The sequence below is a fragment of the Cydia strobilella genome, chromosome Z, assembly GCF_947568885.1.
Source record: "Cydia strobilella chromosome Z, ilCydStro3.1, whole genome shotgun sequence".
Taxonomy (NCBI): Eukaryota; Metazoa; Arthropoda; class Insecta; order Lepidoptera; family Tortricidae; genus Cydia; species Cydia strobilella.
Genome location: NC_086068.1, coordinates 13,746,630 through 13,774,046, shown reverse-complemented (window position 1 = coordinate 13,774,046; position 27,417 = coordinate 13,746,630). Strand labels below are relative to the sequence as shown.

Sequence of the window (27,417 nt, the reverse complement as noted above, 5' to 3'; positions counted from 1 at the left end):
CACGTTGGGGCGATTACCCTGGAGGCAAAGTTTGACGGTATTAAAATTGTTGAATAAAATGTCAATGGGCCGTTCTTTTTAGGCGTATGAACAATGAAATACCTCCTATAATTCGCGCAGGTGGTACAAAACTAAACATGTTTAGTAAATAAAACGTAAAATAAAATGTATTATGAGTTTAAATTTTATGAAATCACAAATCACAATCACATTATTCACACCAATTAATGTACACCACATTTAATCTTCACAACATTTGTTTATTTTATTTTTTGGAATTAGAAATACGAAAAAACTTCGAGGTCAAAATTACCAATAAAATTATGATATTTTCATCTGGTATCCCTAACATGATTGTTATGCAGCTAAATTAAGAAGAAGATTAAAAACGGCTGACCTCAGACTCGTCTGAGTAGCTGACATATTACCACAAACAACCTACGTAATTTGGGCGGATAATTTTACAAATAATGTTTTGTTAATTTGCGTAAATAATTGTGATATTTTTATTGAAATCGTTTGATTCTACATTGCTTTGAGTGTAACGTAATTTTAGGATGTTATTCTCACATATTGCGTTAAGAGGAAGGTGTAAAATACCGTACTTACGTGTGAAAGGTTATGTTCTCATATTTTTGCTCAGAGCGGCTATTACAGCCGATTACAGAACAATTCACCATTATTTTATCAATTCAAAACGCTAACCATCACTATGTTTTATAAGAGAAAGCACAATTTCATAGAAAACAACAATAATTAAACAAGCAACGAACAAGCATGACATGTCACGTACTTATTTGTTTGCCACAATTTCGGTTGTGGCAGCGGTGGAAAAGTGAAACTATGACAAAGACAAAAAGTAATGTATTGCTCTCTGTCACTACTACTGATAGATACATAAGACTATCCCGTTCGGTCATTTCGCCCCACCCCTCATGACCGATCGATGTTATACTAGATTCATGGGCCGAGCCAAAGGCCTGACACTTTGATAGAAAAAGATAGTCTTATTGCGATTCCTATAAGAGGAAAGAGAAAATAGTGCTATGCTCTGTCCTTATCACCGACCGGGTGGCATCATAGGTAGAAGGCGATGGCGAAATACCGAAATTTATAAGAGTGAAAGAGAAAAAAATCCTATGCTGCGCAAATTTTATATGAATATTCTTTTTCTTACCCCCGGTCGCTCGGTGGCGCGTCTATAACTACTTGCAAAGATAAGATACATATAACTCAGTCTAAGGAAAAAACGTGCCTGGAAAATCACGAAAATTTGATTCTCGATCAGATGGCGCCACTACCGTTGGCCTACTCTCGTATAGAGGGCGTTGACTGTTTCGTGTGTTATTTAACAACTTTAACGCATATCAGTTGACCTGGACATGGGTCAAATCAAATAAAAATAATTAATGCAAATAAAAAAATCATTTATCCATATTTAAATACATTTTATCGTATTTTTAAATAATGTAATACAAAAATCACTATATGTATGCCTTTCACATTTGAGGAGTTCCCTCGGTTCCTCGTGGGTCTCATCATCAGAACTCGAGCTTGACAAAAATATGTCTTAAAAACTTAAGTTGCTTAACAAACGTAAAGAAGAGAACAAATCGCCAAACGTAAACTATGCGTCATTAAAGAGTTCCATTCTGATAATCATCAGCAGTTCCACTTCATCAAATGTCACTTTTTAAAATGGAAATGCTGGATTTGTTGATAAAAATACAAAAATCACTATATGTATGTATGCCTTTCACATTTGAAGAGTTCCCTCGATTCCTCATGGATCCCATCATCAGAACTCGAGCTTGACAAAAATGTTTCTTGAAAACCTAACTTGCTTAGCAAACATAACGAAGAGGACAAATCGCCAAACGTGAACTATGCGTCATTGAATAATTCCGTTCTGATCATCATCAGCAGTTCCACTTCATCAAATGTCACTTTTTTAAATGTAAGTGCTTGATTTGTTGATGAAAATACTAAAATCACTATATGTATGCCTTTAACATTTGAGGAGTTCCTTCGATTCCTCATGGATCCCATCATCAGAACTGCTTTTTAACAAAAACGGGACCAATCTGTATGTATATACTTACAATCAAAAAAATATTTTTCAAAATCGGTCCAGAAATGACGGAGTTATGGAGTAACAAACATATAAAAAAAAAAACAATAAAAAAACATACAACCGAATTGAGAACCTCCTCCTTTGAAATCTTGAAGTCGGTTAAAAAGGAGGACACATTTGTTAAAACTTATGAGTATGTATCAGGGATGTTGCGGATGCCGATTTTTAGACATCCGCGGATGCGGATGTCGAGATTAGGCACATAAAAACGTCAAATATTACACTTTAGTAATTTTTATTTAAAAAAAAACGAAACTTAGTATTTGAACAAGAACATAGGTCCCCACCAATCGCATTACTATACTAAAGTCCAAATAAAACAAACTTTTCACTTCTTGTCGCTGTCCGTCATAGGCTAAAGTGCTTGATCGACGAATCACAAAAACGAAATGAGATTCTTATTGGGTAACGACGAAATTACCTAGCACTTACGCCGCTAAGACGTTCCTGTACCTACCTGTTCCACATCCGCATCCGCATTAAGCTTCGCATCGATTTTATGCGGATGCGGATGTTGAAAATAATGCGGAAGTTCCGCGGTTGCGGATGCGGATGCGAATATTCGCAACATCCCTGGTATGTATAGCTGAAATATTGTGTTTTTCCAATGAGGATATAATAAGATAGAGCGGTACTGTCATAGTAAATTTTGTAACCACTGTAAATTCACTGCCATCTATCGACATACTTTAAAACTAAAAATGAAGATTTATAAAAATACGTTAAAATGTATTTAAATATGGATAAATAATTTTTTTACTTGCATTAATTATTTTTATATGATTTTCACCCATGTTCTTTCACTTGCGTTAATATTATAAATAACAAACGAAACAGTCAACGCCCTCTATACGAGAGTTGGCCAAAACTAGTGGCGCCATCTGATCGAGAATCAAATTTTCGTGATTTTCGAGGCACGTTTTTTCCTTAGACTGTATCCATCTATTACGGAGTTATATCTATCTTTGGTTTTTCGAAACCAATACAAGTGTATCGACAACATTAAAAGGGATTTCAAAATTTGTAATCAGGCCAATACAATATTATGCTACATCGAGCTGATCTGATGATGGACACAGGAGGTGGCCATAGGAACTCTGTCATAAAACACCGCAACCTAATTGTGTTGCGTTTTGAAAGAAAAGTACCGTCGGCGATAAAAACTTGTATCAAAAATGTTTTTTTTACAACAATACTTTTTATTTTCAAGTATATTGGTAATTGGTGGTTGGAAGTGAGTTTAATTTAGCTTGCAAGATTTGATCCGAACATATATACAAATATTGCAAGATAAATAAAATCTTGTAAAAATTTTATAATGAACTTCCACTAGTGTTGTTAAAATACTAGTCTTTAAGACTTTTGAACCTTAACGACTCGCGAACGTTTAAGGCTCAAGCTTTGAAAGCTAGAGCGTTTAAGGTTTGCTCACAAAGCGGTTTAGAACCTTAACGACTCAAACTTTTTATGACTTGTCAAAATGAAGTCTAAGACTCGGGCCTCATAGGGAACTCTAGCTTTTTAACATAAGCTCAAGCCCCCGAACCTTAAAAGCTTGTGTCAAGCTTAGAGCTCATACGTTGAGCTCTCTTTGCAGAAATAATTTTTATGTAGAGAATTTACGAATATTATAATTGTTGTATTGTTAAGTTACTCTTCCGATATAGATAGGTATATACCTATCTATATCGGAAGAGTAACTTAACATCAGTTAACGCATTTACTGCCTGCAACGTATACAGGGTGGACCATTTAGAACCGTGATTCCGTTGCGAATGTACATCCAGATACATTTTCTATGAAACTATATTTTAAAATTTTCCCGTTCCGTTCCGTCCTAATATATGAGTGTCATAAGAAATAACAATAAAAGTATTTAAAAAATATTTATTACTCGGACTGACAGACAGACGTACGGACAGACATGGCGAAACTATAAGGGTTCCTAGTTGACTATACGGAACTCTAAAAACGCGATAAGTCATAATTATCTTTTTCTGTTTTTCCCTATTTCACAAAAACGTATTAAATTTCACTCCAAACCTTTACTGCTAAAAACCTTACAGACTTAAACCTTCGAAGCTTAGGAGGCTTAAAAGCTTGAGGCCAAAAGACTCGAGGTTTCTATGCTCGTAAGCAGCAACACGAACTCTTAGTTCGAGTCGTTAAGGTTCCGAGGCTTTAAGGTTCGAGGCTTCAAGGCTCAGCAGTCGCGACTCAAGTCTTGTAGTTTACGCCTCAAAGCTAAAATCCACAACACTAACTTCCACGATCTACTAGTTTAGGTGTAAAAATATTAAACATTGAATATTTCAGGCAATTCTTAAATTATCTTTTATTTATTTTTATCTTTTTTTATAATTCGAGACAACGTATCCTTTTTTGTTCAATTTCAATTTCGTGAAACGGAAAGCTCAGTCCAGCCATCAGAAATCCATCCTTTTATTATGTACCTACACCGGTGTCCTTTTGAAAGCGACTTGAAAAAGGATAGATATAATAAATGTCTTACAGAAGCGGCAAAAAATCTATCATAACATAATACTGCTATTTTTTGCAGGCATATTTGACATCATCGCAGGCATCATTCGAAAATTCGTGAAATAAGACTGTATATCATGTGAACAATTACGACTCGAGGGGCAAACTAAAAGAGTTTAGAATAGAAAAAACTGAAGTAATTAGGCCGTCACGTCACAATTTTAATGCGTCCTTAAAACTCTTTCTGATCACGAGTACAAATTTTCATTAGGATAGGATAAGCCATACAGCCCTGAAGCGCACACAGCTCACTCTTCCAATGCCTTTATTGTATGGCGATTTTAGGTCCTCGGAGGTTTTGTTTGAAATTCATGAAATCATGACTTTCATGAGGTACCCATCTGGATTAAAGTATTTTGCACAAATATTTATACAAGAATTTTTTAACAGTGGCATGTGTATACTGAGTGATGTCAGAAACTGCTATACAATTTTTTGGCAGTATTTTTTATTAACTGCACAACTGCGTAAACTTTTGACGTCGCTCTGGAATGACATCCTTCTCTCTCTATGATCATCCGTTAAAGAACTACAAAAGCGATTAAGTTTGAAATTTTAAGAATAATTAACAGACGTACGAGAACTAGGCTTTATTATGAAAATATAACTGAAGCATATTGTAACTGTTGCTGGCTGAGCACACAATAAAAATCGTTTAAAATAGTGACACGAAAAAATTCTTGGGTTGAAATTGGAATAACGCTCGACGTACAATTTCCAAACTGCCAGCATTGCTGAAATACAAGTATAACGACCATGGCATATACCTCAAAAAAATTATAAAGAGAAATTTTCATAAATAATATGCCTCTTTTTAGGGTTCCGTACCCAAAGGGTAAAAACGGACTTCGCTGTCCGTCTGTCTGTCTGTCTGTCACCAGGCTGTATGTCATAAACCGTGATAGCTAGACAGTTGAAATTTTTACAGATGATGTATTTCTGTTGCCGCTATAACAACAAATACTAAAAACAGAATAATATAAATATTTAAATGGGGCTCCCATACAATAACCGTGATTTTTTGCTGTTTTTTCCGTTAGGGTACGGAACCCTTCGTGCGCGAGTCCGACTCGCACTTGGCCGGTTTTTTGTTATATGATATCCCCGTGGCCCTTCTAAGAACTTTCAGTTTTGCCTATACAGTCCCACCTGCACGTGGAAACGTGGGCTACCACGTTAGCACAATGCGGATTGGGGACTTGACACACCCCAATCATTATATATATATATATTTACTACACTCACTACACACTTACACACACACACTATATACTTACTTACTATATATATATATATATATATATATATATATTTTATTGTCAAAACCCAGTTCTGATGATGGGATATATAAGGAATTAAGGGAACTCTTCGTTATGAACAGTAAAACGTAGATGGATCGATTGTTCGCCCTCGTAAGCCTCTGGGTTGAAAATTAAATCGCACTATTACTTCACAATTAATGCCCAGTACCCACCGGGCTACCGCGAAAACTCGGGCAAACTAATTATTTTAATAATGACCCCTAGTTTGATCAAATTGTCGTTTTCAAACGCCCCTATATTGTAAATTTCATCGAAATCGCTAGCCATTTTTGAGAAATTATTAAAAATAAATATACAATGTATCTGAAAAAATTTGATAGATTATTTGCCGCTACTGTATTACGTGTATTGAAATAAATTATTTCAGAATATTAGTGTGATTTCCATATGCAACAATTTAATTACTAGTGGCTCTGTTAGCAGTGTAGACCTCGAAATTTCACGAGAATTGGTTGAGAAATGCGACCTGTACACGAGAACATCCGGATTCCGGACATACGAATGCATTTTTGTCCAAGCTGAAACGGAGACCTTCGCTAACGCTTGGTCAAATATGTCTGCAGTTGACATTATACTTAAGCACTTACCTAGATTTGTAGGTCCATTTTGCTGTTTGTTGGCGAGCAAGGTTTCTGCTTCTTGTTGGACGTCTCTGTCCTTGTTTTTATCTCTTTCCTTTTCTTCTGATCTGACACGCTCCCTTGGTTCTCGTATTCTTTGAGGCTGTGGGGCTAGCATGGCAGTGGGCGTGACGGCCTGTGCTGGTGCGGGAGCCGCGGGGACGATCGCAGGCGCGGTGGCGGGAGCGGGAGCGGGAGCGGGCACTGGTGCGGGGGCGGGAGTAGCGGGAGGGAGGGCGCTCGGTGTCGCCGACGCGGTGGGCCCTACAGCGCTTATATTCTCTGTGGACTTATTTATTTCTTCTTGTTGAGGCACAACTGGTTTAGTTTTATGTTTGTGTGGTTGTTTATTTGGTGATATAATCTTATTGCTGTCTACTACTAAAGGCTGTATAATCTGATCACTAGTCTTTTGCAGCTGCTTAACATTGGGCAGTTTAGGCACTATAACAGGACTGTCTGATATTGCTGATACTATTGGAGTTTCGTTAGGTACTGCAGCAACATCAGGTCCTAATATTTTATTTTCGTTAACGGTTAATATCTCAGACTTTACTAAACTATTATTTAAAGAGTTTATTGCATTTAGTTGCGGCTGCATAGGGCTTGCGGAAGAAATAGGCAAATCTGTATTTTTATAACTTGGCTTCATTGAACTTTCGCATGTGGTTGGCTGATTAGCCACCTCATTGACCATTCTCGAGAATTGTTCAGCAATGCTGTGTGTCGGTTCCTGCAACAAACACTATGGTATAGTAAATAGTAATATCAGTAATATGTTAATTGCCGCTAAACACACAAAAGCTAAATACTTACGGGTTGGGGCGTTTGCCGCTCGCTAGATTCTCCACTTAAATATTGACTATCATTATTTGAATATAAATCAGTCAATATATCTTGCCCTGCAAATGAAGTTACAGACATGTATAAATTAGAGTTTTGAATGATTCACGGTTAGTTTCACTAGACTTATATTGACAAAAGGTAATCACGGTCTATATCCCGGTCAATATAAGTCTATGTATAAATTAAACGAATAATTTAAATAAAAAATATAAATCAGTAAAATGTTTACTTACTAGTAACGGGATCAATGATTGCGAGCCTATGACTACGTTTCGTTTGCGTCGGACGTATACCTGCAAAATTACAATTCTGTTTCATTAGTTCTAAAATGTTTACTGGAGGTATCATACACAAAACAATGCAAGTCACAACCCATGAAAATTTTCATAGAACAACCAGGGACTGAAAAGGTTAAAGTAGCATTCAGGTACCGGTATGAATACTTAAGGCATCCAAACAAGCTTCCGTCCAATCGGTACCTTAAATAAAAGTACCTATAAAAACGATTTTGACCAGGTATCCGATCGATAAAGTAGCAATCCGGTACCGATATCTATACTTTAGGTATCCAAACAAGCTCCGGTCAAACGGTACCTTAATATAAAAGTACCTTGCCGCGCGATCTGATACCCAAATTCAAACCGGTCAATCAATTTTATAGGAAAGAATGCCCGCCATCTTGTATTTCTCCATTTTTGCTTTGTCAAGATGAAAATCGATATGTGAACATCCGAGAGTACTTTTATTATGAATCTGAGGTCAAAATTAGAAAAATCGGCCGCCATCTTGAATTCCTGCATTTTTGCTCTGATCAAGATGAAAATCGATATGTGTGGATCCGAGAGGACTAGTGATGCGCGACTTCGAATGATTTGCCTATTTGAATGATTAGCGATTACTAATCTCTGTATTCGAATTGGAAATTAGTAATGCACTAATGCTGATAATCGAATGATGACTACTAATTAGTAGTAACTATTCTTCAAATTAGTCGAATGATTCGAATGATTATAATAATAGACTAATCGAATTAGTATCATTCAAAGTCGCGCACCACTAGAGAGGTCCTTTATTACGAATCTGAGGTCAAAATTAGAATAAACGGCTCATTTTTTCGGTCAGGTCTCTCTCTCTCTCACCTCACTCTATCACCTCTCCGAATCCGAATTATCACATCATTATTCATGTATTTTAAAGAATATCTGGAGCAAACTGCGTACGGAGCTACAGAGCGTGGCGTATTACCCGAAATTCTCCTAATGTGACAATAATTGCATAGAAAATGGATATAGAGTCAGAAGCTGCAAGCGGTGGAATCAAAATACTTGGTACTTACATCTCCTCTTATAAAAGGTACTATCTATGTATACCAAATTTAAGGCAATAAAAATACTTAGTTTACTAATATGTTTTTGTTATATTTATTCCACTCTTTAAAACCTTTTTTCTACATAAAATTAGGTCTACTTGGGCGGTTTACGAGTAATTTTTTTTGTTCGATATGATGTACTCAAAAATCTTTGATAAGTTACAAGTCAAACAAAAAATTGACTTGTAAACCGCCCAAGTAGACCTAATATTATGTAGGACGAAAGTACACGTACGTATGTATATGTAGTTGTGCACGCACACATACATAGTTAGTTTTGAGAGACAACAGAGATGGTGCTTTCAAATGAGTTTCCATAAAATGCTTCAAGTGGGCTCTCTTTACCTATTATACTTACTTTACTCTTTGATGTAATGTGTCAATGTGTTTACAATACAAATACAGTACTGTAGTAAAAAAAATGAAGTTAACAATACATATAAAAAAAAACCTGTATGAAAAAACCAACATAAGACCAATTTTTCTCATCGCCCGTACATAGGAATACTTCTAGACTACCTAAAGCAGTGAGGTGCAAGTCACTCACAAATATTTAAAAAAAGTTATACCGTAAAAACATGGAGGTGATATATTATTGGCTGGTACTGTATGTAACAGGCCACAGAGACTTACTTCAAGTGACCAAGATGTAAATAATCGATTGTGCGGGAGGGTTTTAATTATCAAGTGTCATATCAACACTTAACATTTTAAAATCCAGACGTTTTGCTAACGGGTCGTTTGGCGTTTATTTAATTTAGTAAAAAAGACATTACACAATACAGACTTTTTGCTTCTTAACTGTTTAGCGTTCATATCTGTTTAGTAATTAAGACGGTCTAAGTTGCAACCGTTTTGCTACCGGACCATTTAGCGTTTATGTCTATTAAAGTAATAAGGACATTTGAAGATAAAGAAGTTTTGCTGCTAGATCATTTTAAATTATAACATTCTAAGATCCAGACGTTTTGCTAAAGAGGCATTTAGCATTCATGTCTATGTAGTCACAAAGACATAACACAATCCAGAAATTTCAGGTATACTGTCCTTTAGCGATAAGGTAAATTTGATTGTAACTTAACTAACTATGAATGTGTGAGTTTGGCGACACTGGTTTTCATACTAAAAAGCTTTCATTTCATATCCACTACTTTATTTATTTGTGATCGTATCACTACTATCACGTACGTACTAATACAAAGCAGATAAAATATTATGATTACGAATGTGACCCGTTTTCATTTATTTTAATTTTATTTTGTCGTCAAATTGGTTTGTTCCTGGATCTGTATGTCATTAGCTATATGTTACTATTAGCTATACATACGTTACTACTAGCTGTTGCCCGCGAATTTGTACGCGTGGATTTGTATGTTGGTGGTTAGGTTATACCTATATACATATTCTACTTGAATTGAGCACAGAACATTATGTAGCTAAAGATAGCAGTAGGGATGGTTAATCATTTGTTAATTATTATACAACGCATGAGATCTGTCTGTCACAAGCTACGAAATTTTAAGCCACTAACCGGAAAAAATCGTTCTCGATATAATCCCTATCAACCCCGTTAGAAGATTTTCAAGTCCACTATTAAAAAAAAATCGGCCAATTGCGAATCGGACTCGCGCACGAAGGGTTCCGTACCATTGCGCAAAAAACGACAAAAATCACTGTTGTTGTTTGGGAGCCCCACTTAAACATTTATTTTATTCTGTTTTTGCGGCAACATAAATACATCATCTGTAAAAAAATTAACTGTCTAGCTGTCACGGTTTATGAGATACAGCCTGGTGACAGACAGACAGACAGACGGACAGACGGACAGTGGAGGTTTAATTATCAAGAATTAACATTGAAATAACTTTTCTTGTAATCTTATATGCCTTATTATTTACATTAAGTTTTAAAGCATTTGTAATGGATTCTTTAGGGGTATTTTTTTTAAAACGCTGAAACATGTATTCTAATAATATGCCTTTATATAAAGATTTAAGTCCCGCACTCACAAAAATACAAACCTTTAACGACCTTTCCACCACCTTGGGACTGAATTTTCAAAAACGATGAAATCAGTTTTCTTGTTTATTAATAAAATACCTTTTTACAAAGTTTGAAATTCCTAGCTTAAAATAAAATTTGAACCCCATACAAACTTTCAACCCCTTTTTAACACCCTCAGGGGTTGAATTTTCAATAACGTTGAATTAACGTTTTTTATTTAATCTTATAATAAGGTACTAAGAAGTTAAAAAGTATTTGTAATGGATCCAAACTTTCAACCCCTTTTTAACCCTGTTAGGGGATGAATTTTTAAATACGCTGAAATTACTTTTTCTGTAATATGCTCGAAAATGTTCTCCTTATTGTATCAAAAATAGTACGGGAAGTTCTTTGTTATGGTCAAACTCAAATTTAATAAAAATCAAATCATTATTGTCCTATTTTAGCGGACGGGAAGTGTTCATCACTGTATTGTTTATATCCACTAAGAAAAATGCAAACAGCCAATTATTATAGCCGCGGGCCGCGTCTACACGACCCGGTCAGCTATCATTTCAAGCTATTAGGATAGAGTGAGATAGTAAGATAAACGAAATGACATTGTCTCGTTCTTACAAGACCGTCATGTGATCGTGCGAATATATACTGCTTAAGAGGCCGTGGTCGATTTTGGAGCAAAAATGTAAAATTGATAGATTTAGTCGTTGAAATTATACACGTTTTGTTACGGAATATCTAAATACCAAGTATTGATTTATATTAGCACGTCTTCTCATCTTGCCTGAGGTAAGGTGAGGTGAGGTGGTAATGCATGAAGAGAAGGGGCAGTTTTTAAAAATTCATCAAAAAATCATGGTGGTAAATTATACAAATTGATGTATAAGAATAGTTTCAGCAAATGTTGTAGATTGTTTAAGTATCAAAATTACGTTGAAATTAAGTCGATTTTAAGAGAAATTGTCACTTGTTTTGAAGTAATTTCTGAAGAAAATTGATTTCGTATAACTTTCATTTACACTACTTCAAAGTCATAATAATAAAAATGTGGTGTGATAAACGTCAAGTACAGGATACGTGTAATACAAAATTACCATGTTTAGCAGTCCAAACTTTACGAAATTTACAAATAAGAGCGACAAAATCAGTGCTTTACGCGCGTTTACCTAAACGTCCATCAGAAAAGCAAACATTACTAATTTAGTGAGTCTGTTTTCAAAAAGTTGTGGGGTGAGATTACAAGATAGAATTAGGAACAGTGTGATAAGGGAAAAGTGTGGACTGAGCGAAGATGTAGTGACAAAAATTGAGAAAGGTATGTTGAGATGGTTTGGACACGTGGAAAGAATGAGTGAAAGGAGGCTAACAAAGAGAGTATATAAGGGAGAGGTAGAAACGGGAGTTGGAAGGGGCAGACCTCGGCGGACTTTCTCTGATCAGATCGGGGAAATCCTGAAGAAAGGCCAGGTCAAGAGCACCCTAAACCGGCGAGCGTGTATGAGGAATGTTATGAAAGTGAAGGAAGCGAAAGAGGTATGTCAGGATCGTAGCAAGTGGAAATCCGTGGTCTCTGCCTACCCCTCCGGGAAATAGGCGTGATTATATGTATGTATGTATGTATGTATGTATGTATGTATGTTTTCAAAAAATTGATCTGATAAAAGGTAAGATAAGAAGACGTGCTAATAGAAACCAGTACTTGTTATTTCAATTAGGTAACAAAAGGTGTAAAATTTCACGGACTAAATCTATCAATTTTACATTTTTGCGACTAAAATCGACACCGGCCTCTTAATAAAATCAAAGACTATATAAGTTGTGTTATAAATATTGAATGGTACTGAATGGCAGAATAAGTTGTGCCTTTAACTTTAAAAAAATAATTAAAGAGGGAAATTGTTTTTGACGTTTTTGATGTGAAGGTTCGATTTGAGTGATGCTTGATGCTTAAATAATGATTATTTTATCTTATTTCCTCGCAAGTTTGGAGAAAAGCACTATATGTACCTCGGCAGGAATAGCAATTCGTGGATTCGGCTTCGCGTCGTCCGACGAAATCGAAACCCATCCACGAATTGCCCGTTCCCGGCCTCTGCTATATCGTATGTACTTTTCTTGTATTTTAATAATATGCCTTTATACAAAGTTCCAAACCCGCGCTCAAAAAAAATGTTTGATCTCCATACAAACTTTCAACCCGTTTTTCACCACCTTAGGGGATGACATTTCAAAAACGCTGAATTTAGTTTTCTTCTCTTTTAATACGATACCTTTTTACAGTTTCAAGTTCCTAACTTAAAAAAACTTGAACCCCATACAAGCTTTCATCCCCTTTTAAACCCCCTTAGGGGTGGAATTCTCAAAAATCGCTTATTATCTCTTGTACACATTATAAAAGTAACCTGGTGCGCAAATTTCAACTTTCTAACTTTTGTAGTTTCGGCTCTGCGTTGATGAGTCAGTCAGTAAGGACCTAAGGACACACGCATTTATATGTGTCGAAGTCTAGTCAAAGGTCCCACTTTGTCGCTTACCATAAGGACGAGATTTGCTTGTATCTTTATACGAATAACCTGTCAAAGCGTCTTTATGGCAAGCGACAAAGCGGGACGTTTTGCCGGCCGCAGACACATATAGATATTGTTTCGTCCTGACTCTTACTGTTATTTAAGTTGTTCTTTTCACACTCTCACTGAGCGTAACGAGCTCTCACGAGTGAGATGGATGTGCGTGCTCGGGACCGCGGATATCATGTTTACGAATTTAAGTTTTAATTTGTGTTGTATGCTTTAACAAAAAAGTAATCAATGAAATATAATTGCGCATTTTTAGAAGCAATTTTCATATTTTTAGCTTTTGTGCATAAATTATTACTTTATAAAGTGCATTTTAGAAATTTAGACCTACGTTCGTGATTTTTTTTTATCGAGCGAAAGTAATAAAATCAGGATTCGAATCGATGAAGTCACTAGAGAAAATCCTCGAGATTGCTAATTAAATTTTTGGCAACCGTATTGTGACTAAAAAAGCGGTATGATTTTACAAAAACACCGCTCTCTGAACTTGCGGCACCTTAATTTAGTTGCAGGTAATTTTCTCTGTTTGAACAATAAACCATGATACTTTTTTTATAAACCGCATTCGCCCGTTTCTCAAAAGTCACTTTTTGACAGCTTTTGTTAGAAAGGGACTTCCACTTGTATTACAAGTTACAAGCTTTTGCGAAACGGGCCCCAGGTCTGCTGGATGAATTAGTTAAACTCACCAGATATGTTTTGGTGCATGTGAGCGGGGTTTTGGGAATGGGAGAGCGAGACCGCGGGCGCGGTGGGCGTCGGCGGCGTGCCCTGCGGCCCCATCAGCGTCGTAGGGTTGTTCCTGCCGCCGGGCGCGTTCGACTGCAAGTTCGGCGTCGGCAGTTGTTGGCTGTTCGGTGGGTAGTAAGTATCTGAAACAGGAGGGCATTTAATAGCAGATTGTTAAACAATAGTTGAAGGATTCTTTTGCTGGCTAATTTTGCTTATCAATACACTTTATAAAACAAAGTCCCCCGCCGCGTCTGTCTGTTTGTGTGTATGTATGTTTGCGATAAACTCAAGAGGATTTCCATGCGGTTTTAACCTATCAATAGAGTGATTATTGAGGAAGGTTAAAAGGTATATAATTAGTTAAGGTTTTGTGTAACCCGTGCCATAGAGAAATATGTATAAGTAAAGAAAGAGTGGTAACTCCATACATCAGTTTTCGCGCCTTATTTCGTAGTCGACATCTAGCGTCATGTAGCGGAACTCTCAGTACTGCTACTGGACACTAGATGTCGAATGTGTCGCGACTGACGAAAAGTGTATTGCTCAACAATTTATAACCAAAGAAGATATAATAGGATAGAGCTAGGGAATGCAATCCCGCATGAGGAATTCAATCCCGGTATTTAGCGGGATTCTCAGCCTCAGTCCCGCGGGATCCCGGTATTCACGGGATCCCGCAAGTAACTATACAATTTTACGAATTGGTACTAAATTTGAAGGTTTAAAACAAAAAGTAAACAAATTTTAGAAATAGTACATTGTGTATTATGGGCGGTAAACAAAAATGTACGAACGAGTGTGAACTGAAGGCTTAATAACACGATTTCGTAATTCCTGTACCGTGGCACGCCATATGTTCCTCACAAATCTCACCACACTTGTGAGAAAAAAAGAAGGAAAAAATAAATCCTGCTTAATTTCGGTACGTACATAACATACAGCCCTAGGTCCAAATTTAGGATTTACGGACCGCATCACCTAGCAAATGTGACGTAAAAATACACTACAACCCCAGGTCGAAATTTTCGATTTACGGACCGCATCGCCTACGTGTATAGGTTACCTTTTACGAGCAAGTGAAATAAATAATTCTTTATTTAACTTCTTAAAGAATAATAATTAGACATTACTACATCAGTAATGTCTAATCATTATTCTTCAATACGCCCCATAGTTTTATTATTGTTTGACCCAACTTGCATTTAGCACTCTGCGAATCTTCCGCCTTCAAAAAATACTTTCACATCACCTATTCGAAAAGGGAACTTTTCTTCCCTGCTAGGAGGGATCAAAGTGGCACTTTTCTGTTCAAGGACATTTTGTTGCCAGTATGAAATATTGACACAAAGACATGAAATTAGTATGCATATAATCGATTACAATTTCTTTATAATCGATTACGTGCATACAATTTTTCTAACTTAAATAATATTTTGTTGTAATTGTAAACAATAAATGTAATTAACGTATTTTAAATTAATTAATATCATATTTAAATTAAATTAATTAATTAATTAGCGTAATATTTACAAAGAAACGTAAAAAAACTTTAGTGTAATAATTAAATTTTTATTTTGACATTTTAGGTCTCCTTAAACGCAGCCATACTTGTCTATGCAATTTAAAAAGTTTATATTTAAAAAAAATTGTATAAATATTTCACAAAGCATTATGCGGTTCTGTATTCTGTATAAATTTGTAAATACTTAGTTTAAATCAATAATAATAGGCCTTTTCATCTGTGTCAGATGTTTTAAGCAGCATCCCGGTAACGACACTAATAATAATAAATATAAGTGATCTTAGTCTTCATAGTGTTCTTCCGAAGATTTGGTTCAAAGGGGTAAGAGCTAATTTGTTGTAAATAATGTACTTGATTTTCATTGTATCATTTTAGTTGTTTGCTGTGTCTTTGAAAATATATTTAGGTACATAATTATGAGCATATAAAATACGTCTGAGAATATCAATACGGACAAAGTGCCAGAAGTATGTACCTATACTAAGGTCGGTATACATATTTTTGGCACTTTGTCCGTATCGATCTTAGCTTAAAATAATAATGTTTTGAAACCTAATATATGTATGTAATTTCCTCATAGGTGATGTGAAAAGCAGTATGTGTCACATGGTAGCAAAATTATTTTCACCTTGGGCGTTAACACTTGAATCCCTCACTACGCTCAGGATTCTATGTTAGAATCCCTCGCTACGCTCAGGATTCTATTATAGAATCCTTCGCTTCGTCTAGGATTCAATTGTACGCCCTCGCCGTAAATATGTCATTTTGCTCCCTTGTGACACAATCTACTATTTCACACACAACGTAAATTTTCTAGTATTACACCTACATATATTAGGCCCGTTAGCTTCTGCCCCACCCATCGGTACTTTTAGTATGTTGTTTAATACACTACTATTCCCTACAACTGTGCCAAAATTCGCTTATTCACGAATGATTTCCCCTGATGGGCAATTTTTGGTCTTCGTTTGGTGAGACATGAAAATGAGTTTTCCGAATAAGGGAGATTAATATAAATATACAAATTTATTACAGTTCATAGCTGTATGTAAGGAAGCTGCAGGATGCTAAAGTAATCATTTGTTTAAGATCTAGGCTAAGAGGGTGAAGTGATTGCACTCGGTTTTACCCTGCTCAATAAACTTGTGCACTAATTTGAAGACCTCGCTAGTTCAGGGACTTCTAGTGCTGACTCGAGCATTCTATTTTGTATGAAATGTAGTTTACCATGAATAAATGAATTCTATTCTATTCTATTTATTATGAGAACGTTATACTATTATTGCATATTGGATCCACAAAAAAGTTTCTTGCGTGGTAATAAATTAGTCACAACTATTAGTACCTAAATATAATATACTTACAAGGCGGCGTGTGGTTCGCGGGATTCGTGTAACTTATGTAAGGTGTGACGTACTGGTAGAACCTGCGGAAAACATTCAACATTAAAAACTTAAATGTCACGCCATTAAATGTCTCCAAGTGTAGTCAAAGGTCCCACTTTTTCGCTTACCATAAGGACAGATTTGCTTGTGTCTTTTATACGAATAACCTGTCTAAGCGTCCTTATGGCAAGCGACAAAGTGGGACTTTTTGGAAGCGACACAAATATGGCGTTGCTAAATACTTTACTAAATTTAGACAAATGGACGGAATAAATGGCGTATGCCATAAAAACTAACTTTAAATATTTCATACCTAACACATCAAAACGGTTTTATTATTTAAAAAAAAATTAGCCAAGAGGACGTCGGGCCATGCTCAGTGTAGGGTTCCGTAGTTACCATTCTGACAGAATAGGCCATACGGGGGCTATTAATAAGCAAAAGGGAGTACCTATACTTTCGCAGCGCTTTGTATGTCTATTTACTAAGAAGAGAAGATTTTTTGCAATAGCTTAAAAAACGGCTGGATCGATTATATTCGCTATATAGTTTTCATTGAAAGTATTAGTTATTATTATTATCGTATGGCTTTATTAACGAAAACACAAAAAATCAGATATTACGATCTTTTTCATATTTTTTGGACCCATGGTTCAAAAGTTAGATTTTAAGGCTTTTCGAATTGGTTGATTTATATATCCATGCCAAATTTCAGCTTTTAGCACTAACCATCAGGAAGCAAAGCCTCGGACAGAGACGAACCATGTCCGTCCGGACATGGCGAAACTATAAGGGTTCCTAATTGACTACGGAACCCTAAAAAGGGATTGTATGTACCATAGAGTAACTTATACTAGAGCGTTACTGTCATAGTAAATTTTGTAATCCCAGTAAATTCACTGCCATCTGTCGACACACTTTAAAACTAAAAATAAATATTTATAAAAAAACGATAAAATGTATTTAAATATGGATAAATGATTTTTTTATTTGCATTAATTATTTTTATATGATTTTGACCCATGTTCTTTCACTGGTATGCGTTAAAATTATAAATAACAAACGAAACAGTCAACGCCCTCTATACGAGTGTAGGCCAAAACTAGTGGCGCCATCTGATCGAGAATCAAATTTTCGTGATTTTCGAGGCACGTTTTTTCCTTAGACTGTATCCATCTATTACGGAGTTATATCTATCTTTGTATGTACCTATCTAAAACAATTATTTAAGAAATATTATTTGATGACCACAGCAACGTCAGGTTTCTTAGAAGAAATAGTATAGGACCTCATTATACTAGCAAGCTTGGGTCGCTTGGTTAGATGACCCTTTATTATGGAAAGGGCATATAACTACCATAAAAAATCGTGGTTAGTAAATTTAAATGCCTAAAGATCGTTTTAAAGTGACCCTGGAGACCGTAACCATGGCAACGAGTGACAAGAAAGTTAATTCACCCTTATAATAAAGAATATCGGTTTTTAATCTTTTGTACGCATTACACTACTTGAACTTGAAAAATGTGCTATCTACCAAGCTTTACGCGACCCCGTTATGCGCGGTTTTGCTTTAAGGCGAATTTCAAAATTCGCGCTAAAATGCCTCCCATTACGCGGATTGCTTATGTACTTAAAAATATGCAATCAATTACTTGTCTTTGGTTGCAGAAATCCTCGTTTTCTCTGACTTTTCTGAGAAGAGTAGGGGATTCCCCGTCAACCCCGATATACGCGAATTTCACACGGGTGTATTGCGGGGTATTTCTTCTTTCTGTACACAAATATGAAAAAACCGGCCAAGTGCGAGTCGGACGCAGACGCACTTGCATGCACGAAGGGTTCCCTACCATTACGCAAAAAACGGCAAATAAAGCACGTCTTAGCAGCCCCACTTAAATGTTTATTTAATTCTGTTTTTAGCATTTGCTGTTATAGCGGCAACAGAAATACATCATCATCATCATCATTAACTGTCTAGCTATCACGGTTCATGAGATACAGCCTGGTGACAGACGGACGGACGGAGGGACGGACAGCGGAGTGTTAGTAATAGGAGCCCGTTTTTACCCTTTGGGTACAGAACCCTAAAAAAGAGTTGGCCTATCACGTATACTTTTTAAAACTATTTCCATAGACGGGAAAACATATTTTTTAATTTACCTATTAAAAATAGTACATTTCGATGCTAGTGCGGAAAGTATGTCATTACTTCACGAGTACCGAGATATCGGGACGATTGAAGAATGACATTTCCGCACGTGTATCGAACGACTTTTTTTTTTTAATACAGTTGCGAAAAAATTAAAAAAACAACAAGTAAGGAATAAAAACAATATCGAATGTTGCCTTTGGAAACTTAAAATTAAAACCAACGAAGTAGAATAACTATAGAATAGAAGACTGACTTGAGCTCAAAAATGACCCCACGGCTACCTTGCTGAAAACGAATCGACTGTGCTGCGCGGAATTTGAGAGCTTTAGTACGACAGCGGCCTTCTGTAGCATAACATGTCAGCCCATATAAAATTATGAATTCAGAAAACCACATAAAATGCCTTCTTGTGCGGTAAAATGGTGCCGCAACAATTCAATAAAACGTGAGCGTCAGGATGGCGGGTGGACCTCTGCGATTTCGACGAAATATTTATAAATATATTGTACCTTCAGTGTACCTTTAATAAAAACCAGTGTACCTCTCTATAAAACGAGATATTTAACAAAAAAGGTCCACCTGCAATCCTGACGTCAGGTTGGCGGGTGGACCTATGATATCTTGCATTATTTCACGCGAAATGTATGTATTTATAGTGTACCTCCGTAAACTTTTATCAGAAATCGGTATATCTATCGCTAAAACGAGCTTGGCTCAAAACATGGTCCACCCGCCATCCTGACGTCAGGTTGGCGGGTGGACCTATGAAATCTTACATTATTTCACGAGAATTGTATGTATTTATAGTGTACCTTCAGTGTACCTCCGTAAACTTTCATTAAAAATCGGCATATCTATAGTCTATACCTAAAAAGAAATATTTAAGGAGCTACCTGAGGTTTTCATCGATTTTTGACAAGTTTTGAATCTTATCTCCTACTTTTGCACTACATATAGAATTATAAGACAAGCGGCTATCGGTTCTTCAATCTTTTATCTCCATTTTTGTCTACCGGATTGTGAAATAAATTAATACTTATTTATTTATGATTGTTTTAAACATTGTCTAAAAAAACACTTTTTTCGTATCTCGATTGCTGTGAAAGATCTGACTTATACGAAATCTACATATTTGGGTTTGTCTTAGACGTCTCTAAAAATTTGTCTAAGGTTTTAATTTTAAACTAATTAACACAAAAGTTATGGCCAGAAAACCAGTTTTTTGGCCTAAAACTGTTCAACTTTGATGCCAAATATTTCGAAAACAATGAACTTTGAAGTAAATATGGGATACTATATTGCTAAAATCCGTTGCTGTTAATATGATAAAAACATTAGAAAACTAAGGGATTCAAATCGAAGGTCATTGGGGCATGGGATCCCCTTAACAAAAAAGGTCCAACCGCCATCCTGACGTCAGGTTGGCGGGTGGACCTATGAAATCTTGCATTATTTCACGCGAAATGTATGTATTTATAGTGTACCTTCAGTGTACATCCGTAAACTTTTTAACCGACTTCAAGATTTCAAAGGAGGAGGTTCTCAATTCGGTTGTTTTTTTTATGTTTGTTACTCCATAACTCCGTCATTTCTGGACCGATTTTGAAAATTCTTTTTTTGATTATAAGTATATACATACAGATTGGTCCCGTTTTTGTCAAAAAGCAGTTCTGATGATGGGATCCATGAGGAATCGAGGGAACTCCTCAAATATTAAAAGCATATAGTTATTTTAGTATTTTCATCAAAAAATCAAGCACTTACATTTAAAAAATGACATTTGATGAAGTGGAACTGCTGATGATGATCAGAACGGAACTCTTCAATGATGCATCACGTTTGGCGATTTGTCCTCTTCGTTATGTTTGTTAAGCAAGTTAGGTTTTCAAGAAACATTTTTGTCAAGTTCGAGTTCTGATGATGAGACCCACGAGGAACCGAGGGAACTCCTCAAATGTGAAAGGCATACATATAGTGATTTTAGTATTTTCATCAACAAATCCAGCATTTACATAAAAGTGACATTTGATGAAGTGGAACTGCTGATGATGATCAGAATGGAACTCTTCAATGACACATAGTTCACGTTTGGCGATTTGTTTTCTTCCTTACGGATCCAGACCTAAACTTGGACCCGAACTCGGACCCGGACCCGGGTCTGAACATGGACCTTAACTCTGACCCGGACCCGGACCGAACTCTGACCCAAACTTGGACCCGGTCCCAGACCCGGACCCGGAAATGCTACTAGAAAAGTGGTTTTTTTTTAACTGCGATTCTTACAGAACTGCTATCAGAAAAGTAGGTTAGGTTAGGTTAGAGCTGTGACCCTTACAGAAACGAAATGCTATCAGAAAAGTAGGTTAGGTTAGGTTAGAACTGCGACCCTTACAAAAACGAAATGCTACTAGGAAAGTGGGTCGTTTTACCTACTTTTCTACATAATTAGGCAAAAGATGCTGTCTTTTTCATTTCATTGTCTGGAATCTAAGAGTGCACCATCAACAATAAGTGAACTTTCAGCGGCATCCCCCATTGAAGTCGGTTTTTTTTTTCTTAAAAATTATATTACGAATCGGTATATCTATCCCTAAAACGAGCTAGGCTCAAAACAAGGTCTACCCGCCATCCTGACGTCAGGTTGGCGGGTGGACCTATGAAATCTTGCATTATTTCACGCGAAATACTGTATGTAATTGTAGTGTACCTTCAGTGTACCTCCGTAAACTATTATTAGAAATCGGTTTTTTTATCCCTAAAACGAATTATTTAACAAGAAAGGTCCTGCCATCTTGAAATTTCTTGTTAAATTTCTCGTTTTAGCGATAAATATCTCGTTTTATAGAGAGGTACACTGGTTTTTATTAAAGGTACACTGAGGTACACTGAAGTTACAATATGTTTATAAATATTTCGTTGAAATCGCAGATGTCCACCCGCCATCCTGACGCTCACAATAAAACACAAGAAAAAGGATGGGATTAATTGGTTTGTGTAAGTTGGTGTAAGTTTAATTCCTAAACACGATAAATAATTATTTAAATTAGCAGATTGTTGAAGACTAATACGCTAAACCAAATGCCGTAACTCTATACTAGTTTCATAATGACTTATGCCTTTTTGATACGGGGTGGCAGAATGAGGATAGCGTTATGCAACATATCTATGACAAAGTTGGCTATTGATTTTATTTTAAAGCAACAAGCAATTCCGATTATTTGTTTTTATGTAAAATATTAAGAACGGTGCAAATTTCTAACCGGTAAACTTCCTGTTTTATTTATTCTAGTTTCCCAAAAGACCCGGAATAGAAAATTCTTTGGACAGATGCTGTTACTTTAGAGAGGCGGGAACCAGATTTATTCCCTAGCCCAAACACGCGAATTTGTAGCGTACATTTCTCAGAAAGTGATTATTATGAGACTAAAATATTACAAGCGAAACCCCTTTTCTAATTCCACTTATTAGAAAAGGAGTTCCGCTTGTAATATTACTTGTAGTTTATTATGCAATGGGGCCGATTGCATAACAACTTGTAACTAATGAATGGAATTGGAAAGAGACTTTCGCTAATATTATTAGTTACAAGTTGTTGTGCAATCGGCCCCAGGTGCCACGGATTAAAGTGACGATTTTGTATATCATTTTATCGCTACTCGTACCTAGGTATCTACATCTACCTAGAAAAGTGTTTTAAATAAAATTGAGAAACGTTGACCACTGGCATTTTATACTTACTTACTTACTACTGTGGCGCGACGACCCGAAGTGGATCTTGGCACTTTATAAAAGTCTGTAACTATATGTACTCACACTGTTCCAAAATACATACTACGCATTAATATTATATTTCAACTTTTGAATGTACCGATATACTCATAATATAAAGTTTAGATATGCGTAATATTAACAATAAATACGCGTCAACATAATAATTATAGGAATTGGTTCCCTCTTGGTTAGCACCAAGTCCTTGTCCAAGTATAGTCCTTGTAATGTTTGACAACGGTAAAATATTGTAACGCCGCGCAAGAGGTTTGGCGCATAGAATTTTATTATAGCCAATCAAAACTTATATTGACCAATTACAACTTTTTTTTAAAGCGGGAAATTGTTTATTGGATATAATTAAAAGCTGGATATATTAAAGTAGTAGTAGTAAATCACTTTATTGTACAAAACAAAAATTGTTAACATGAAATTCATATAAATTTAGGTACAAAGGCGAGTTTATACCTATAAGGGATTTCTTCCAGCTAACCTTAGAGTAAATGAGTGGAAAATTCGAATTAGATTTTTTTGAGCTAAACATATTAATAGAGAAGGGATAGCTGTCAGTGTCAGTCTGTCAGTGTGGTTGAGGTCATTTTTGAAAGGCATTTTTCTATGGACAGCGATGTCTATTTATATTCCGTCGCCGCTTAAAACATGCTCGCAGTAAGAAAAAACACCTCTTCTTTGACAGGCGTTTCGGCAGCTTTTCCTACCTCTACCAAGGGCCTGACACTCTTTGATAGAGAAATATAGTCTTATTGCGATTCCTATAAGAGGAAAGAGAAAATAGTGCCATGCTTTGTCCTTATCACCGACCGGGTTTTTTTCCATGGTCGGGTTATGGCATCATAGGTAGGAGGCGATGGCGAAATACCGAAATTTATAAGAGTGAAAGAGAAAAAGGATTATGCTGCCATACATTAACCTGTCAATACATTAATATGTCTTTCTCTTAGCCCTGGTCGCTCGGTTTCATTTCTATAACTACTATACTATGTCTATGACCTCTACCTTCCATAGCTATTCCGTTTCATTCAGACAACTTATTAAGAACGGTTTTTCAATATTAAAAAATAAACGTGTTATAATGATGAAGAGGTAAGTAATAAAATATGAAATATGTATATTTTTCATATTCTTACATTAACAGTAGGTTTTTATAATATTGTCTTCGGTTAGCGCGATAGTTACTCATGAAATAAAACTATGAAAACGGATTATATCGCGTATATTGAATTTATAATACATCCCGACGTTTCGAACCCTTTACTTTTATTGAAGTTGATTAATAAGCAAAACTTATCTAATAACCTTTGTATTTACACATCACTAAATATAAATATATACATTCTGTTTACCAGACTGCCTAAGGAGTGTCATATTTTTAGACCATAATGTATATAACGTAGTTATGTATGATGTATGTAGCTACTACGTACATGTCTAAATGTTCGGTACTCTACAGTCGATTCACGTGCTTCAACGAATCACATGTCATTACACATAGGCCTAGTTAAATTACGGAGAAAACAAACGCCAGACTTTGGCGCAAATAAAATCTATGGAGCTAGGGATTTTTATACAATGAAATTGCTAGCGAAGCTTTACCATAGTCGGGTTTTCAAATATTTTTTCATTTCTCATGCTCTGAAAAAGGATCATAGTTGTTCTAAAAGGTGCGCAGAAAATGATACGTGTCTGCACTAGAGCATTTTACGTTCGAAGTACGATTTTTAATTTTTTTTTACGATAAGCAATTGAAATTTGAGTTCAAATGGATTTGTTGTACAATTTCCATTTTGATATTTGACTCTCTATTACATAAATTACGACACTTTAGGCTAAATTGTTAACTGAAAATACACTTAAAAAGTACTATGAAAGTTTATACTTGGTCAGGTTTAAAAAAAAAATGCATTTTACTTTCCTCGTATTCGAAATGAAAAGTAGAGTGTTTAACTCGGGTGAAACGCATCATTTCAGCCTCGGACTATTGGCGCTCTCACTGCGTTCGAGCGCCAAAATACCTCGGCAGGAATGAGTGCCTTTCATCCCTTGGTTAACAATCTACTATAGATTCACCTTTTTAAATACAAAGTACTACATATTGGTTTATATACATATAGTATATATAAAATAAGTACCTCCTGGGACACGCAGCCGCAAGAACAAACAAACACTTCTATTAATACTACACTTGAATTATAATAAAAATAACTTTATCATTATTATACAAATTGATTGTGTATGAAAATCAGGCTCACTAAGTTAGTGGTACAAGTTACACAATACATAGATATTACTATGAACATAATACACTTATTTCAAATAACGCTTATAACTTTAATTAGTAAATTGAAATGAATGTATAAATGAGGGGTAGTGTCAAAAATCATATACAAACAAACAAGGATCCTAATCCATAATAGCGTTTCGATATTATATTTTATTTTATTAAGCTATAAAAGTCAACTTTGATATTGACACAGCTGTTTTATTTTATTTTCAATGTTCTCGGAATATTTCAGTATTCATTCATTGCTCTTGAGAGTACATTCTTTGCCCATAGTATTTAATTAAAAATCATAAACGTGCTACCTTTGTAGTAGTAGTTTTACTACTACTACTACGAAGGTAGCACGTTTATGATTTTTTGTACCACTCTTTATTGTACAAAAAGAAACATAAAACAAGAAAAAAACATCATTTGTACAAAGGCGAATCCTTTCCTCTGAATCCGAAGAATTTACATTCCGATTCATAAGCCAGTATCAATTCCATAAATAGCTGAGAACTTTTAACCTATTTGTTTAAAGATGTCACCTAAATCATTTCATCAATATGCAAGAGGTATATAGACTTCCTCCTATAGACAGGATTTTATTTTAAATACCTACTTAACTCATAGTCAAGTCATGACATACAGGGCACAGGAGCTCTTTTATTTGTAAAATACCTCACCGCGAGGCGCAGCAATATTGGGATTCAAAACGATGGTTTAGTATTTGTTTTTTATTTCTTCTTTCCAGCAATCGATTACTTTTGATTGATTATCGGTTTATATATTATTTTACGAAAATAGAATTATCGAATATTAATATCGAATCGAATATAAGGCGCACCATTTGGTAACATCTTGCATCATTTTATACTTAAACAGAACGTACCTACACGCGTTTATCCCTAAAACTATTTTTTTGTATTGTTTAATTAATATTGTAATTTGCACTTGCATAATATGTCATAACTGTATGGTAGCAGAGTTAAAATACTTATGCTTCATCTAAGTACGCGATCTGTGACAAGAAAATATTTCATATCTTGCTGTAAAAATAATTCGGACACAATTATTTGACGTTTCACGAGAAGAGTGCATACTTGTCATTGGATATGTCTGTTTCACGTCTGTCTGATGTTATGAAAGATCACGTGTTTGTGACTGTCTGTTAAGATATTTTTGAAATTTGACTGCTTAGATGCGACTGACGTTCTGGATGTATTTATTTTTATTATTAGTAAGTGCAATAATAAGATAGAGCGGTACTGTCATAGTAGATTTTGTAACAACAGTAAATTCACTGCCATCTATCGACACACTTTAAAACTAAAAATGAAGACTTATAAAAATACGATAAAATGTATTTAAATATAGATAAATGATTTTTTTTATTTGCATTAATTATTTTTATGATTTTGACCCATGTTCTTTCACTGATATGCGTTAAAATTGTTAAATAACAAACGAAACCGTCAACGCCATCTATACGACAGTAGGCCAAAGCTAGTAGCGCCCTCTGATCGAGAATCAAATTTTCTTGATTTTCGAGGCACGTTTTTTCCTTAGACTGTATCCATCTATTACGGAGTTATATCTATCTTTGGTAAGTGTATAATAAAAAATGAAATCTGATCTGTTAATATATTTGTGACATTTTGAGTGCCTAAATGAAAAAGCTATCTTAGCTGTTAACATATTTCTGATGATTTAAACGCGCATGCCTTTATGGACACCCGGCACGCGCATATATCTGCTGCTGACTGTACACTTAATTATATGGCAAATGATGATGATAGAATTTCCTTTTGCAGAGCTGGTTCTTTTGACTCACAGATTTAGTTAGGTAGGAGGAGAGCCAGCCAATCAAATCTGATGCAAAATTTTGACCAAAAGCGTGCCCCCATAATATCTAATAAATCAAATATTTTGCTATGTGCTCAAATTAGTTATCATTTCATTCATTTAAAATTTTGCATCAAAAAATTTTATTGGCTCCCCTTCTTAAATCAACCTGAGTCAAAAGGACCACCTGCAAAAGGAAATTCCATCATCATCATTTCCAGTAAATCGCACTTTTTTGTCGTATACAGGCGCCACTATAATTGAAGACGATTATCGGAGCATCATAGTAGAATTATAGTAATAAGTAATATAATAACCATAGT

At 35.5% G+C, this 27,417-nt stretch overlaps 1 protein-coding gene across 2 annotated transcripts in view; it reads right to left on the bottom strand.

The window, feature by feature from the left end:
* The window catches only part of LOC134754148 (eukaryotic translation initiation factor 4 gamma 3-like), an 82,535-nt gene that overhangs the window by 34,231 nt on the left and 20,887 nt on the right, over positions 1-27,417 (bottom strand). For both annotated transcript variants that reach the window (XM_063690248.1, XM_063690247.1), the window contains 5 exons: positions 17,028-17,089; positions 14,099-14,281; positions 7,697-7,756; positions 7,434-7,519; positions 6,585-7,350 (listed from right to left, as the gene is read on the bottom strand). In XM_063690248.1, the coding sequence (XP_063546318.1) occupies positions 6,585-7,350; positions 7,434-7,519; positions 7,697-7,756; positions 14,099-14,281; positions 17,028-17,089 (1,157 nt within the window). The remainder of the gene's footprint in view (positions 1-6,584; positions 7,351-7,433; positions 7,520-7,696; positions 7,757-14,098; positions 14,282-17,027; positions 17,090-27,417) is intronic.